Source organism: Martes martes (assembly GCF_963455335.1).
Source record: "Martes martes genome assembly, chromosome: 10".
Classification (NCBI taxonomy): Eukaryota; Metazoa; Chordata; class Mammalia; order Carnivora; family Mustelidae; genus Martes; species Martes martes.
In genome coordinates this window covers 61,334,914-61,352,611 of record NC_137898.1, presented here as the reverse complement: position 1 = coordinate 61,352,611, position 17,698 = coordinate 61,334,914, and the positions used below count along the sequence as shown (strand labels likewise).

Here is a 17,698-nt window from a genome sequence, read left to right as displayed (position 1 = left end):
CTTAAAACAAGATTCTGTTTACACAGAGCTTTTTACACTGTAGGTCAAGGCACAGCTACACTAAACAAAACTCACAGCATTAGGAAAATCCTCTTACCTTATGTTCAAATGGAGCACCATAGTAGCCATCATTCAGCCCAAAAATTATTTCATTTTGGTTGCGAGCATGAATCTAAGAGAGAAGAAAAACATGCTATCAGTTTTTCTCATTCCAATTAAGTTTTATTATGATTAAGGCATGACAGTTACAGCAAGACCTACTTCAATGCTGAGAAACAGGATGACTAACCTAACAAGCCAGCAGAAAATATATCATTTATCCTAAGACCAGGTAATCAACTGAGTGCTAGCTGCTTTGGTGCTTTAGTCAAAGGGCTCACAAAATCATTATACCTAGATAAGAGGCATGATCATTCACATATATTTTCTACAAACACTTCTTGAGATTGCTATGGAAAGGTTATTTCTGAAATATAAGGGATCCAGAGACATACTATACATTCTCAGATCTCAAAGGAAACACAATACAATTAAATCTAAAAGAGTGCTTTAAAAACTATAAAGTCCTAGGGAAAAAAAAGATGAATATTACTTTCTATTTTCAAGAAGACAGTTTAAATTTAGATAATAATATGTAAGTTGCAATCACTCTGGACTCTAGTTTCCTCAAGTAAAACTGAATGAATCAGATTATGTCTGTTATATAATACTTCTGTGCCTACCCCCAGCTCCTATGGCTAAATCCAACATATCATCCAAATTTCACTCAAGACTATCAATCAATTTAACCTAAATGACATCTGGATTCAACAACAAAAGAATACACATCACATGTATTAGAAACATTTACCAATAAAGAGACTTTATATTCTAAGGCCATAAAATAAAAACCTCAGAAAAGCTGAAAAGATTGAAATCATATAACTATTTTCTCTAAACTCAACAGAATTCAAGTAGAAATCCACAAAAGAAAGATCCCTGGAAAATTCACAAATGCTTGAAAATTAAACATCATACCTCTAAATAACCTATGGATCAAGGAGAAATAAAAGGGAAGTATTTTGAATTGAATGAAAATGAAAATATAACATCAAAGTTTGTGAGTTCAAGTAAGACTTAGAGAAAAATTTAGTAGATGCTTAATCTAGAAAAGAAAGTCTCAAAACGGTAATACAAAAATCCTACCTTTAGAAACTGGTAAAGAAGAGCAAAGTAAACCCAAAGCAAGCAAAAGGAAGAAAATTAAAGGATAAAATCAGAAATCAATGAAACTGAAAACAATAACAATAATCAAAGAAACCAAACACTAGTTATTTGAAAACCTAAGAAGACAGATAAATCTCTACGCAATGATCAAGAGAGGAGACAGAAATTACATATACCAAGAATGAAAGAGGAAAGGATCATTATATAGCCTATATACATTACAAGAATATAGCAATATTGTGGAAATCTTTATACTAATAAACTTGAAATCTTAGGTGAAACCGATTAATTCTTTGGAAAACAAACTATCAAAGCTCACATAAGAAGGCACAGAGAGGCTAAATAGCCCTACGTCTAATAAAGTAACAGAAGTCATATTTTTAAATTTCCCCACAAGGAAATCTTAACACCCAGATGGGTTCACTGAAGAATTCTGCCAAACATCTGCAGAATAAGTAATACCAACTTCACACAAATTCCTCCAGAAAATAGAAGAGTTAAGGTTTCCCAATCCATTTTACAAAACCATCATTACTCTCATACTAAACTGGACAAGAACAAGGCAAGAAAAGTACAGACCAATATCCCCCATGGACATAGATGAAAGAAGCCTTAATAAAATATTAGCAAATGTAATCCATTTTGAAAGGAACTTTCCTCACCCTGACAAAGTGCTACAAAATTTACAGCTAATATTATACTTAATAATGAAAGACTTAATACGTTTACACAACATCAGTAACAAAACAAGGATGCCCACTTTACTCACTTCTAGTCAACACTGTACTGAGGTCTTACCAATGAAATGATAAGAAAAGAGAAAAAACACGTATTCATTAGAAAGGAAGAAATTAGACCATGTGTTCACAGACACGATTGCCTACACAGCAATCTACAAAAGGAATCTACAAAAAAAAAAAAAAAAACCTACTAGATCTAATAAATGAGTTTAGCAAGGTCACAGAATACATGCTTAATACAGAAATGTTTCTATATACTAGCAACAACAACTGGAAATAGGCATATTCTTTAAATGAATAGCATTTAAACTAGCATAAAAAACATGGAATCACAGGTACAAATTTAACAAAATATGTGCAAGACCTATATACTTAAAACTACAAAATGCTGATGAATGAAATCAAAGATTTTCCCAAATGGAGAGATGTCCATACACTGAAACATCCAATACTAGCAAGATATCAATTCTCCCCAAATTTTCTCAGATTTTTGTAGAATTGACAAATTAATTCTAAAGTGTATAGGTAAAGGCAAAAGATCTAAAACAGCCAGAACAATCTGAAAAAAGATCAAAGTTGGAGGATTCTTATTACCTGAATTCATGATGTATAAAACTACGGAATTCAAGACAATGTGGTATTGACATAAAGACAGACCTATAGAACAATGAAACAGAAGAGAGTCCAGAAGCAGACCCACACAAAATTATTTTAAATAATCGATTTTCAACAAAGATAGCAAGGTAATTCAATGGAGAAATAATAGCTCTTATAACAGAGTACAGAAAAAAATGTTCATCCATTTGCAAAAAAAAGAACCTTATACTTTAAAATAAAAGTTAATCCAAAATGATCATAGACATAAACGTAAAACCTAATAGTATAAAACTTCTAGAGGAAAAACCCCATAGGAGAAAATCTCTGTGACCCTGGATTAGGCAAATATGTCTTAGATAAGACACAAAAAGTATGAAACATAAAAGCAAGCACCGACATAGTGGACTTTAACACTTATAAACTTGTTATTTAAATGACACTTAAAGAAATGAAAGGACAAAGGGCGCCTTGGTAGCTCCGTTGCTCAAGTGTCTGCCTTCAGTTCAGGTCATGATCACAGAGTCCTGGAATCAAGTCCCGCATCAGGCTCCCTGCTCAGTGGGGAGCCTGCTTCTCCCTCTCCCTCTGCCTGCCACTCTCTCTGTTTGTGCTCTGTGTGTCAAATAAAAAAAAAATTAAAAAAAAAAAAAAAGGACAAGCCACAGACTAGCAGAAAATATTCAGAAAATACTATCTCATAAAGAACTAACTCATATCCACAATACATACAGAAGTTTTACAACTCAATAATGAGAATTCAAACAGCCAAATAAAAACTGGGCAAAAAACCTGAATAAACATTTCACTAAAAAAAAAGGGCAAGAGAGAGAATGATGACAAATAAACATTTTTTCATTGCTCAACATGACTTCATCACTAGATAAATTAAAATTAAAATCAGAATATTCTATATACCCACAGTTAAGCAGCAGAAGAAGAAATTAAGAAAACAATTCCAGGAGTACCTGGGTGGCTCAGTCAGTTAACCATCTGCCTTTGGCTTAGTTCATGATCCAGAAGTCCTGGGATCGAGCCCTGCATCAGCAGTCTGCTTCTCCCTCTTCCTCTGCCACTACCTCCCCCGCCCCCCCCCCGACTTGTTCTCTCCCTCTCTCCCTATGATATAAATAAATAAAATCTTTTTTAAAAAATAAGTAAAAAAAAAAAAATCCCATTTACAATTACTCCCAAAATAATAAGACACCTAGGAATAAATCTAACCAAAGAGGTAAAAGACCTGTACTCTGAAAACTATAAAACCCTGATGAAAGAAATTGAAGATGACACAAAGAAATGGAAACACATTCCAAATTCCATGCCCATGGATTGGAAGAACAGATATTGTTAAAATGTCTATACTACTCAAAGCAATCTACATATTTAATGCAACCCCTGTCAAAATACCAATAGCATTTTCCATAGAAACAGAACAAACAATCCTAAAATTTATATGGAACCACAAAAGAACCTGAATCACTAAAGCAATCTTGAAAAAGAAAAGCAAATCTGGAGGCATCACAATCCTGGACTTCAAGTTATACTACAAAGCTGCAGTAATCAAAACTAGTATGGTACTGGCACAAAAACAGACACATAGATCAATGGAACAGAATAGAATATCTAGAAATAAACCCATAATCATCTGGTCAATTAAGCTTCAGCAAAGCAAGAAAGAATATCCGATGAGAAAATGATAGTCTCTTCAACAAATGGTGTTGGGAAAACTGGACAGCCACATGCAAAAGAATGAAACTGGACCACTTTCTTACACCATACACAAAAATAAATTTAAAATGGACTAAAGAGGGGCGCCTGGATGGTTCAGTGGGTTAAAGCCTCTGCCTTCGGCTCAGGTCACAATCTCAGGGACCTGAGATCAAGCCCCACAGCGGGCTCTCTGCTCAGCAGGGAGCCTGCTTCCTCCTCTCTCTCTCTCTGCCTGCCTCTCTGCCTACTTGTGATCTCTGCCTGTCAAATGAATAAAGTTTTTTAAAAAATGGACTAAAGATCTAAATGTGAGGCCTGAAACCATAAAAATCTTAGAAAAGAGCACAGGCAGTAATTTCTCTGACACCAACTGTTTTTTAGATTGGTCCCCTGACATAAGGGAAAGAAAAGCAAAAATACACTATTGGGACTATATCAAAATAAAAAACTTCTGCACAGCCAAAGAAACAATCAACAAAACAAAAAGGCAACCTACTGAATAGGAGATGATATTTACAAATGACATCAAACAAAAGGTTTGTATCCAAAATATATAAAGAATTTATAAAAGTCAATACCCAAAAAAGCAAATAATCCAATTTTTAAAATGGGCAGAAAACATGAACAGACTTTTCTCCAAAGTAGACATCCAGATGGCCAACAGACACATGAAAAGATGCTCATCATCACTTAACACCAGGGAATGCAAATCAAAACTACAATGAGATATCACAACTGTCAGAATGGCTAAAATCAAGAACACAAGAAACAACAGGTGTTGGCGAAGATGTGGAGAGAAAGGAACGCTTGTGCATTGTTGGTGGAATGCAAACTGGTGCAGCCACTGTGGAAAACAGTATGGAGTTTCCTCAAAATTTTAAAAATAGAAATACCCTATGATCCAGAAATTGCACTATTAAGTATTTACCCAAATAATACAAAAACACTAATTCAAAGGGATATATGCACCCCTATGTTTAGAGCAGTTTTATTTATGATAGCCAAGATATGGAAACAGCCCAAATGTCCACCGATTGACAAATGGATAAAAAAAGATGTGTGTGTGTGTGTGTGTGTGTGTCTATTACTCGACCATAAAAAAGAATGAAATCTTGTCATTTGCAATGATATGGATGGAGCTCAAAAGGATAATGCTAAGTAAAATAAATCAATCAGAAAAAGATAAGTTCCATATGATTTCACTCTTATGTAGAATTTAAGAAATGAAACAAATGAACAAAAGGGAGGGAAGAGACAGAGACAAACCAAGAAACAGACTTTTAACTATAACTATAACTTTAACTTTTAACTATAGAGAAAAAATCGGTGGTTACCAAGGGGAGGTAGGTGGGGGATGGGTGAAATAGGTGATGGGGATTAAGGAGTGCACTTGTCATGATGAACACTGGGTAATTACAATTAAAACTTTACCCAAAAAAGTCACAACAAGATACCATTTCGAATCCATCAGAATGGTTAAAACCCAACAGAATGGAAAACAACTTGGCAGCTTTTTATAAATTTTAACATACACTTTCCACTAGACCCAGAAATTCCATTCCTACGTATTTACTCAATAGAAATGACAACATATGTCAACATAAAGGTGTATATTTAAATATTCACAGAAGCATTATTCATTGTGGTGGTTAATAGAACTTATACATTTGTCAAATCTACTGAACTTACCTTAAAAGGGTAATTTCATTGTATATACATTATACCTCAACAAACCTGACCTGTAAACAAAGTTTCATTCAAAAGTCAGCCCTCCCTGACTCTATCCCGACTTGTCTAAATACCTCTTTCATATACTCCCCCAAATTATATCACAAAGCTACAGCAATCAAAACAGTACGGTGCTCTGCAGGTCCATGCAGGTATTCACCAATCATGAGCTTACCAAGTCTAAGGATCTTGTCTTATCAGTCTCTGGAACCTTAACAGTAAGAATAATGCCTGGTAGAAAGCAGATGATTGATCAATGAACCTAAGTAATTCCGGCTGTTCTCCTGATACATCTTAGTCTTATTTTCCTCTGAAAATGTACAATTTTATTTTATCTGATTTCCTAGTAGTATGTTACTTATTGTATCTATTTTGTAGGTGAGCTGCCTTTCTACAATAAGCTTCTAACTGGCATAGAAAACATGTTTTCTCTTTCTCTGTTCTCTGTTATACCCACTAACCAGCTTTGTAAGAAGACACCCAAAAACGGACTCTCTGAAATTAGAGCAGGTTCGACATAAACACAGTTGGGTACTTCAAGGAGATCACTACCCAAGGAATATGTGAGTTGAAAAGCATGAAGTCCATCTTCTTTGGCCAAAAACCCCCTGCCAGACTACAGCCATACAACTCTAATGTTAAGAAGCATCCTCCATGAAATGTAAGTACTTTCAGAAAAAAGATAAGAGCTCAATACCAGGGGCGCCTGGGTGGCTCAGTGGGTTAAGCTGCTGCCTTCAGCTCAGGTCATGATCTCAGGATCCTGGAATCGAGCCCCGCATTGGGCTCTTTGCTCAGCGGGGAGCCTGCTTCTCTCTCTCTCTCTTCCTGCCTCTCTGCCTACTTGTGATCTTTCTCTGCCAAATAAATAAATAAAATCTTAAAAAAAAAAAAAAAGAGCTCAATACCATTGTCCATCCACAGAGAGCCAACTACGCTATGTGGGAAGACAGAAAAAGAATACATCTCAGTGCAGGGCTCTGGATGGCCAGCCTAAAGGCAACAAGTGTCTCATGCTGAAAGAGAGGAAAGAGGCCCTAAGCCAAAAGTCATAATTTTATAAATTTTCATTGAGACCAGTCCTAAAACAGAAGGAAAAATAGAAAAACAAAAAAGAGTAAGAATCCATAGCAGTTAGCATTTAGTTATGTAAAATATCTATTTACATGCATTGTTCTGATCACTACAGGAAGACACAAAATAAAGTATATGGTAAGCAAAATGAGGGCAGAGGAGTTTTTTTTTTTAATCTGAAAAAAAAAATATGTGGAATTAAATTGTTTCTTTAAAAGAAATAAAGCAGGGGCGCCTGGGTGACTCAGCTGGTTAAGCGTCCGGCTCTGATTTCAGCTCAGGCCATTTTCTCAGGGTCATGAGATTGAGCCCTGTGTCAGCCTCTGCACTGGGTATGGAGCCTGCTTAAGATCCTCTCTCTCTCTCCCCCTCTGCCTTTAATCCCCCACCCCCAGTCATGTGCATGTTTTTTCTCTCTCTCTCAAAATAATAATATAAATAAATAAATGAAAGGAAGAAAGGAAGAAAGGAAGAAAGAAAGAAAGAAATCAGAAAGTCTATATTGAATAAATATTAAGAAACATCAAGGATATTCATAGATACGACTAACATTTTGGAGTTACCTTTAACAGTATCCAATAGGTATCACAAATAGACACAGCATTTATTCCAAGGTAGGTTACCAAGGACCACATGTATAGATCAGTGTGGTACAGCACAAAGAATGCATCTGTAAGTCGGTCAGGCCTAGATTTCAATCTTCCTCCACCTAGCAGTGTGATCTTGAGCAGTTACTTAAACTCCCTATGGTTCAATTTTCCCATTTAGAAAATAAGGGCACTAATACCAACCTTCACAAGGCTGCTATAAAATATTAAGTATAATAACCTAGTCTGGGGATGGTAAATAGGTTTCATATATCAGCAATTCTGATACATTGCTAGCTGCATCCCAGAACACTGTGTCCAAAGGGATTATGGAGCAACTTCAAAGCTCAGCTGGAGGAATACTATGATCCAATAGCTACCTCACTCATAGGGACTTGGCAGTAGTATGCAAGCCAGGCATTTGTCAGCCCTGTGTTTAATAAACAATAATAGCTCTCCAAAAAAAAAAAAAATTAAAAATTAAAAAATAAATAACTAAATAGTACCTCTCCTTCCCAAAATCATTCAACTCTACTGGTCGTAAGAGAAGTATTTAATAGTATGTTCTATATTTGCAACTTAATTTTTAGATCCAATAAAAGAGAAGATCGCTTCTCAGCCTTGTGGCTAAGATCAAGTGCAATAAAACAGAAGAAGCAGAATGCTATGGGAAAGCATATTCTTTCCTTAAAAAAAAATTCCTCTTAAAGTAACAGCTCAGGGTACTTCTTCATAAGTTTCTTCAATTAAAAGTTATTTTTAAACTTGGCCATGACTCAGAATTTCTATAATTAAGTAAATAATCATAAGGGTTCTCTATAATAGGAAATGTAGAATCTAAACAATATACAGAAAGGTTAGGTAGGCTTAGAGAAGACAAACACTCAAAACTACAGTCTAAAAATTACCTGCTGACCCAAGTATTTCAGCCCATCCAAATAGACTTTCCATTCAATCAAAAGCTGGTAGATGTTCTCCTTTCCACCCCATATCTTCACCACAAAACAAGACACAGACGTATCAAGACGGTCTGGCATTATTCCAAAATCGAGACTCCGCCATGTTGGATTCTGTTGATGGAAAGGAAAGCATGAAGACTCTAATTTGCTTACAGTTATTTCAATTAGATTAGAAATCATTTTGTTTTTGAAAACCAAAAGACTTCAAAAATACATCAAACTGCAGACTTAAATAAACCAGGAAGACATCTAATTAACACAATGGGGGTGATAATGGTATAAGCAAACCTAAGAAATAATTGCAAGTTTGGTCCCAAAGCACCACAATAAAGCAAGTACCGAACTAAAGCAAGTCAAATGAATCTTTTGGTTTCTCAGTGCATATAAAAGTTATGTTTATACTATACCACAGTCTATTAAGCTTAAGTACAACAGCATCATGTCTAAAAAAAATGTACATACCTCAATTAAAAAATACTTTATTGCTTAAAAATGTAACCATCATGTGAGCTTTTAGCTATTCATAATCTTTGTGCTGGTGGAGGGTCCTGCCCAGTGTCGATGGCTGCTGACGCATCAGGGTGGTGGCTGCTAAAGGCTGGGGCAGCTGTGATAATTTCTTAAAATAAGACAACAACCGAATTTGTTGCACTGATTGACTGACTCTTCCTTTCATGAATGATTTCTCTGTAGCATGCAATGCTGTCTGACAGCATTTTACCCACAGTAAACCCTCTTTCAAACATACAATCAATCTTCTCAAATCTACCACTGCTTTATCAACCAAGTTTATGTCATATTCTAAATCCTTTGTTGTCATTTCAACCATCTTCACAAAATCTTCACCAGGAGCAGATTACTTCCCAAGAAGCCACTTCCGTTGTTCTATGAGAAGTAACTCCTCATCCGTTCAAGTTTTATCATGAGGTTGCAGCAACTCAGTCATGTCTTCAGACCTCACCTCTAATTCTAGTTCTCTTGCTATTTTCACCACATCTACAGTTACTCCCTCCACTCAAGTCTTGAACCCCTCACAGTCATCTATATTAGGATTGTAATCAGCTTCTTCCAAACTCCTCTTAATATTGATATTTTGACCTCCTCCCAGGAATCGTGAGTGTTGTTAAAGGCATCTAGAATGGTGAAACCTTTCTGGAAGGTTTTCAACTGACTTTGCCCAGATTCAGCAGAGGAATCACTACCTACAGCAGCTATAGCCTTACAAAATGTACTTCTTAAATAGTAAGACTAGAAAGTTCAAATGACTCCTGGATCCATATGGGCTACAGAATGGATGCTGTGTCAGCAGGCACAAAAACAACTTTAATTGCATTGTACATCTCTATCAGAACTCTTGGGTGACCAGGTGCATTTTCCACAAGGAGTAATATCTTGAAAGGAATCCTTTTCTGAGCATATCTCAACAGTGGGCTTAAAATATTCATGGAATCATGTTGTAAACATATGTGCTGCCATTCAGGCCTTCTTGCCCTGTTTAGGGAGCACAGGCAGAGTAGATTTAGCACAACTTTTAAGGGTCCTAAGATTTTCAGAATGGTAAATGACATTGGCTTCAATTTAGTCACGAGCAGCATTAGGCCCTGCCAAGAGAGTCAGCCTGTCCTTCTGAAGCTTTGAAGCCAGGCACTGACTTCTCTAGCTGTGAAAGTCCTAGAAGGCACCCTTTCAAGTAAACAGGCTGTTTCACCTACACTGAAAATCTGTTGTTTAGTGTAGCCACCTATTACTCATCTTCACCAGGCCTTCTGGATGACTTGCTGCAGATTCTACATCATCACCTGCTGCTTCACCTTGCACTTAACCCTCACGGACACACTTCTTTCTTTAAACCTCATGAACCAACCTCTGCTAGACTCGACTTCTCTTCTACAGCTTCCTCACCCTCTCTCAGCCTTCACAGAATTGAAGAGAGTTAGGGCCTTGCTCTGGATTAGGCTTTGCTTTAAGGGAAAGTTGTAGCCGGATTGATCTTTCATCCAGACATCTCAAACTTTCTCCACATCAGCAATAAGACTGTTCCGCTTTCTTATCATTGTGTATTCACTGGAGTAGCACTTTTAACTTCCTTCCAGATCTTTTCCTTTACATTCATAACTTGGCTGTTTGGTGCAAGAGGCCTAGCTTTCAGTATATCTTGGCTTTCAACATGCTCTCCTCACTAAGCTTAAGCATTTCTAGCTTGTGATTTAGAGAGGCATGTGATTCTTTCATTGAATGTCTAAGAGGCCATTGTAGGGCTATCAACTGCCCTAACTTCAATATTGTTCTATCTCAGGGGAAGAGGGGAGAGGCCTGAGGACATGGAGAGAGGTGGGGGAATGGCTGGTCGGTGGAGGAGTTAAAACACACACAACATTTATCAATTAAGTTCACTCTCATTATAGAAGCAGTGCATGGTGGCCCAGAACAATTGTGATAACAAAGTCACAGCACCATAACAAGTATAATCACAATGGGATACCCGGGTAGCTCAGCAGGTTAAGTGCCTGCCTTTGGCTCAGTTCATGATCCCAGGGTCCTGGGATCAAGTCGCATATTGGGCTCTCTGCTCAGCAGGGTGTCTGCTTCTCCTTCTGCCTGCAGCTCCCCCTGCTTGTGCTCTCTCTTTCTCCCTCTCTCTCTCTCTCTCTGACAAATAAATGCATAAAATCTTTAAAAAAAAGTATAATCATAATGAAAATTCTGAAATACTGCAAGAATCACTAAAACATGACACAGAGACAGGAAGTGAGCAAATATTTTTGGGAAAATGGCACCAACAGACTTGTTCAAAGTCGGGTTGCCATAAACATTTCATTTGTAAAAACACCTTATCTGCGAAGTGCAGTAAAATGAGGTATACCTGTAAGTACATGTGCCCCCAACAACCATTTGCCGAAGGAGGAAACCAAGAAGAGGAGAAAGAGCATCAGTCCAGAGGCTGGTGCCGCCGTGCCTGCAGCTGACGGTCTGGGAGATGGAGAACAGAGATGGGACACGGAAGCGGGAGGTGTTTTGGAATGAGACGTGACAGGAGTTGCTGATGGGCGAAGCTGAGCAGCCAGCTAAGGGAGGAATCTAGAACGTCTCCCGGGTCTCTGCCTCCAACAACGGGTGGATGATGTGCCAGTTTCTGCACAGGGGAAGACTGGCAGAGGCGAAGGAGTGCAGCACCGGGACGGGGTGGGCAAGAGAACCGGAGTCCACACCCCAGCGCGCCAGCTGTGAGAGGCCTTCGGGACGCGTGAGCGCAGACGTCAGGCGGCCGTCTGGAGCCCAGAGGAGAGGGGAAGGTGGAAGGGGCAACCACGGCCCGAGCCAGGTCAGCCAGAGAGAGTGTGAATGAAGGGAGAAGAGGGCCAGGACCTACGTGCGGCCCAAATGGTCTGAAAACCCACAAAATCCAACCCAAACCAACCAAACAAGCAAGGTCATGTTCGTGTGATGAGCTGGAGAAACCTGTCTAGGCCCTCTGAGTCTGCTTCCTCCTCGTAAAATGAGATACTAAATCTTCCTCACAGAACAAGACCCCAAAGCCCCAGACACACAAGTAGGGACTCAATAGATGACAACAGCCCTAGGAGGGCTCTGAATTCTCCATCCCGACAAGGCCAGGAAAGGGTTCTCCAGCCAAAGCCAGCAGAAATAGATCCCTCAGCCGTCTCAGTGAGTCAGTCCCCTCACAGCTCTGCCTGTTCTCCAGGCTTCTCCAGAGCACGGGCAGGCCTGACCTGGGAGGGAAGCCCATGCTGCACGCTGCTGCTCAGAATGACCACCAGTACTTCTGAATTTTGCTGCTTATTTATTACAGCTATTAGAAGGAGGATATATTCTAATTTCTTACTAATATGGCTTCATATGGTAATTCATTTATTCAATACTTAAGACAATTATTAAGAAGCAACACATACACAGTGCCCTCAAAATACCTCTAACTTGTTAGATTCAAACCTGTATTTAAATAATTACATTATTTCATGAAAAGTTCAGTAACAATATTATGCACAGAAGGGAATTAAACCTCAAACAGGGGAAAGACATCACCACAGAGGCTGTGAAACTTGGTTTTTAAAGGACAAACAGGATTTCCCTAGGTTAAAATAAGGAGTTTCAGGCAGAAGGAACACAATTCACAAGGGATCAGCAGTGTGACGTAGCAAGGTATGGTCAGGGAGCTAAGACAACTCCTGGAACACGCAACGCAAGAGCAACAGGACACAGGCTCGAGATAAACAAGAGGCTACACTGAAGGATATCTGGGGGCGCTGACTGGCTTAGTCAGTCTACCAGACTCTTGATCCCAGGGTCGTTGAGTTTGAGCCCCACATTGGGTATAGAGATCACCTTAAAATTTAAATTAAAACAGGGGCGCCTGGGTGGCTCAGTGGGTTAAGCCTCTGCCTTCGGCTCAGGTCATGGTCCCGGGGTCCTGGGATCGAGCCCCGCATCAGGCTCTCTGCTTGGCGGGGAGCCTGCTTCCCCCTCTCTCTCTGCCTGCCTCTGCCTGCTTGTGATCTCTGTCTGTCAAATAAATAAATAAAATCTTTAAAAAAAATTAAAATTAAAACAAAAACAAAAACAATAAACCACCTGAAGCATCCTTTACGCATTGCCAAGGAGTACTTTGAACAAGATGTGGAGGATCCATGGAAAAGTTTTACAATTAAGAATGACAAGGTTAACTTTATGCTCTGAAATAATTTTATTGTTCAAGAGAATCATTCAGCGGGTGCCTGGGTGGCTCACTGGGTTAAGCATCTGCCTTCAGCTCAGGTCATAACCCCAGAGTCCTGGGATCGAGTCCCACACAGGCTCCCTGCTCAGTGGGGAATTTGTTTCTTCCTCTCCCTCTACCCCTCCCCCTCCTCATGCTCTCATCCTCTCTTTCTCTCTCTCAAATAAAATCTTGTTTAAAAAACTTTAAAAAGAGAGAGACAATCATTCAGATAGCTGAAACATTCTGAAAAGTCAAAATGTTAAGGAGATTTCATGACATCAATAGAAATGAACTACAATATATCGATTACTTTCATTTATTTCCCCTATATTAAATGTTAGGGCTTTCATGACTAAATGTAAATATAATCAACCATATAAAATTAACAATTTTCATATGATATAAATCAGTAAGTCAAAGGGTCCTCATGTAAGGGTAACTGTTCTTGACTCTGTGGCATTTATTTTTCTGACCAAAGCAGGGAGGGGAGTAGGGTAGGGCTTGTTTTTGTTTCAGGGACTATACTGATACATGTGTATTGGTTTGGTTGTTCAAGCTTCTGGAGATAAGACATGACTTCCAATTTCATAGTACTTCATGCCTGATATATCTTTTTCACTTATATTTTTGTATTTTTATTGCCTGATTTCCTTCCACTAAAAATAAAAGCTCTGATAGATAAGAACATTGTCTCATTTGTTTACAAGATCTTAAAAGCTTGAAAAGCCCATGATATGCATGCAATAAGTTTTTGCTGCATGAGTAAATGAATGTCTGATCAATGGATATGGATGTCTGAGGAAACTGAAAGACTGCCAATAAACAGCATGATGATAACACAGTAAGCAGCACATTTCTGTGAACAGTGTTATATTGAATCATAGAAAAACTAAATTCCAACTACCCAAGAATTTTAACCTAAGATCAACAGAATTCCATTCTTATATGACCCCAATATCTATCTCACTATAACTGTTTAGCCGCCCTGCTAAATAGAGTTTCATTCAAATATCTCAACACAAACTCTGACTAGTCACTAATCTCTGCAGACACCAAAGTGATCACTAGAAATGTGGATGGAATAGGAGCAATCAACCAAAGAAAATCACTGGCTTGTAAAGTAATGTACCTTTAGCATTTGGTCTATCAGACAGAGAGCTGAGAAGCAGTATGGTAGAGAGGCAAGCACCGAAATTAAACTATACTGTTAAACCACATAATCCCCTCTGTATCTTAGAATACTCACTTATAAAAACCAGAATAATTATCGCTTCACTGGGTTTCTATAAAGCTTAAAAAGAGTAATAATAATTATAGTGAAAGCTGTCATTTAACACTTATTAGTGATAAGTACTATATAAAGTCAGATATATATATACGAATAATGCCTATCCTACCATTACACAGAAGAAGTACCTATCTGTTTAATAAAACAGCCCTGTTCATCTCAACAATAAGTCCACCTGATGTAAATAGGACAATATGTTGACTTCAATAGTTAAAAAGACCAAATGTCATTTCATCAAATCTGAGATACCACCATCTATAAGATGCATCATTATTTTATAGGCCATTAAAAAAGAATGACTCAGGGCTCAGTCAGTTAAGCATCCCACTCTTTATTTTGGCTCAAGTCATGATCTCAGGGTCCTAAGATCAAGCCCTGCAAAGGGCTCACGCTGGGCATGGAACCTGCTTAAGATTCTCTCTCTCTCTCCCTCTACCCCTCCCCACCAACTCTCCCCACCCCCAAAAAAGGAGAAGTAGTAGTAATGATTTTAAGATGCATCTAGATTTCAGGGGTGTTAAACTGTGTAAAAAATGTGCATCTTAGAATCAATGAAACACAGTAACTAAGGGTCTTGGCTAAGGTCTCCTAGTAAACACAGCTCCAGAATTTGAACCTAGGTCACTAACATTCCTCTCATGTTCTTTTTTTGTGTGTTTGGTTCTTGGGTTTTTTTTCTCCCCACCAAAGCACAGAAGACAGAATTTAGAATAAAAGGGCCTTATGAGATTGTCAACAATTTCCTTGTTTTAGAGCCCACAGCCAGAGGCAGAAAGAAAAAGAAAGAATTTTGCCCTCTACCTGTGCCCCATTCTCTGGGCAAAAGGAACTTCACATGATTCAAACTTGCTCTTACTGCCCCATTACCATACTATACCCCTGAGCAGGGCTGAGACACAAATAAGTAATTAAACATGACAGCAAAGGCTAGAATATTACTACTACAAGAATGAAGTATTCATTCCAGATAAGCTATACTTAATCTTGATAAAACTCGGAGACCTGTGAGTCCACGGCTTCATCCCAATTTTTCAAAGGAGAAACTGATACTATACACCATTAAATAACTTGCCTAAGGTCATACATTTGGTTATATCTAGAGCAAGAGGTCAAAGTCTATATATATGACTTTAAAGACATGATAACAATGAAAAACAATTTAGAAAAAAGATAGTGACAACATCAGATAACTTCTGAATAGAGGTAGCCCATGCTGCTGGGGACCGTTTAGCATAAAGCAATCAGGCTTTATGTCCTAGGAAGCCCCTGAAGGATGTAAGATCTGATGTCACTTCTGATAGGCTTGAGTCAATGAGAAAAAGGTAAATAATGTCCCCTAAATAGGAAAGGGAAGGGGAGGGAGATATGAAATATTCAAATGATAATATTTCACCTAACTGGAATTCAACAGACCACCAACTCCACTAACCTCAAATAGTCAAAAACAAGAAGCATGAAAATAGAACTACTTAAATTATCAAGTTAGATCAAATATATCCTATAAACTTAAAAAGTGTCAAGTCATTGCATACAATTTGTTTATTCCTAATTGGTATTAATTGGTATATTTTTCCAGAACATGAACTTTATACACAAAAAAAAAAAAAAAAAAAGAAGGCACCTGGGTGGCTCAGTCAGTTAAGCTCTGACTTCAGCTCAGGTCATGATCTCAGGGTCCTGTGATTAAGCCCCGTGTCAGGCTCCCTGCTCAGTGGGGAGTCCTTTTCCCCCTGCTTGTGGTCTCTCTGTCTCTCTCTCAAATAAATAATTAAAATCTTTAAAAACAAACAAACAGTATCCAAATGGCCAGTAAGAGCATAAAACCTGAAAAGTTACTCAATTAGAATACTGTATGAGGAAATGTGAATTAAAAACATAGCACAATATCGCTGTCCAACCAGAACTGCTAAAATTTTAAAAACAGATAATACCAAGTTTGGAGAAGGATGCAGAGCAACTAAAACCTCACACTGCTGCTGGGCCTGTAACTGGTATAAACATTTCAAAAAACTATTTGGAAGTATCCACTAAAGCTGAAAGTAACCTATGACCTTGACTCCTCTCCCAGGTATCCACCTAACAGCAGTGAAATGCATATACATGTGCACCAAAGGACATGCCATTAGAATGAACTATGGCATGCAACGACATGGATGAATCTCACACACGTAATGCTAAGCAGGAGAGGACATGCCAGAGAGAGAGAGAGAGAGAGAGGTTCAAAAACAAGCAAGACTAACCAATGGTGCTTCAAGTCAAGACAGTGGTTCTCCTTGGGAGCAGGGAGTGACTAGAGAAAGAACAAAGGAGTGCCGATAATGTTCTACTTTTTGAACTACTCCCTTTAAAAAGTCATCAGGCTATTATTTTTGCCCTTTACTGCAATGTGTGTTCTATCTCAATGAAAAGTAATGAAACTATATTCTTTAAAGACCCAATAGCAGAAAAAAAGACAGCATCTTAAAAGGAGGAGGCTGAAGCGATAAATCAAATAAAGGTTTTAGGCCTTAAAGTCTAAAGTCTAAAGGTGTTAGAGGACCTCCTGACCTTCAAATTATACCACCTGAAAAAGTAGCTATTTACTCTATGTGTAAGATCACCTCTCAACAAAAGTACATGGGCCCTAGATTATGACACAGTATAATTTCAAATTCTCACTCTCAGAGTAATAAAGCACCAGAAAAACCATGAAATAACCACCCCTTCCCAAAGTGAAAAAAGGAAAAGACTTGGTGAATATATCTGAACAGGGAGAGGGAGGACTTGGGGGGGGGCAGTTGTATTAAATATTCGTAAATACTTCACTCTAAAATAAATTAAAAGCCTTTGAGGGTGCCTGGTGGCTCAGTGGGTTAAGCCTCTGCCTTCAGCTCAGGTATGATCTCAGGGTCCTGGGATCGAGCCCCAAATCAGGCTCTCTGCTTGGCAGGGAGCCTGCTTCCCCCTCTCTCTCTGCCTGCCTCTCTGCATGCTTGTGATCTCTCTCTGTCAAATAAATAAATAAAATCTTAAAAAAAAAAAAAAGCCTTTGAAAGTGAGAGTGGTGTTCTGAAGTTACTTCATACGGTTGAATAGATGACATGGGTTTCTTTTCT

The 17,698-nt window shown here is 38.3% G+C and overlaps 1 protein-coding gene across 1 annotated transcript in view; it reads right to left on the bottom strand.

Annotated features, from left to right (window-relative positions):
- UVRAG (UV radiation resistance associated) overlaps window positions 1-17,698 on the bottom strand; it is a 301,274-nt gene that overhangs the window by 236,011 nt on the left and 47,565 nt on the right. Inside the window, exons 4-5 of the mRNA XM_080817446.1 lie at window positions 8,548-8,709; window positions 98-172 (exon numbers count right to left, since the gene is read on the bottom strand). Of these exons, the coding sequence (XP_080673572.1) occupies window positions 98-172; window positions 8,548-8,709 (237 nt within the window). The remainder of the gene's footprint in view (window positions 1-97; window positions 173-8,547; window positions 8,710-17,698) is intronic.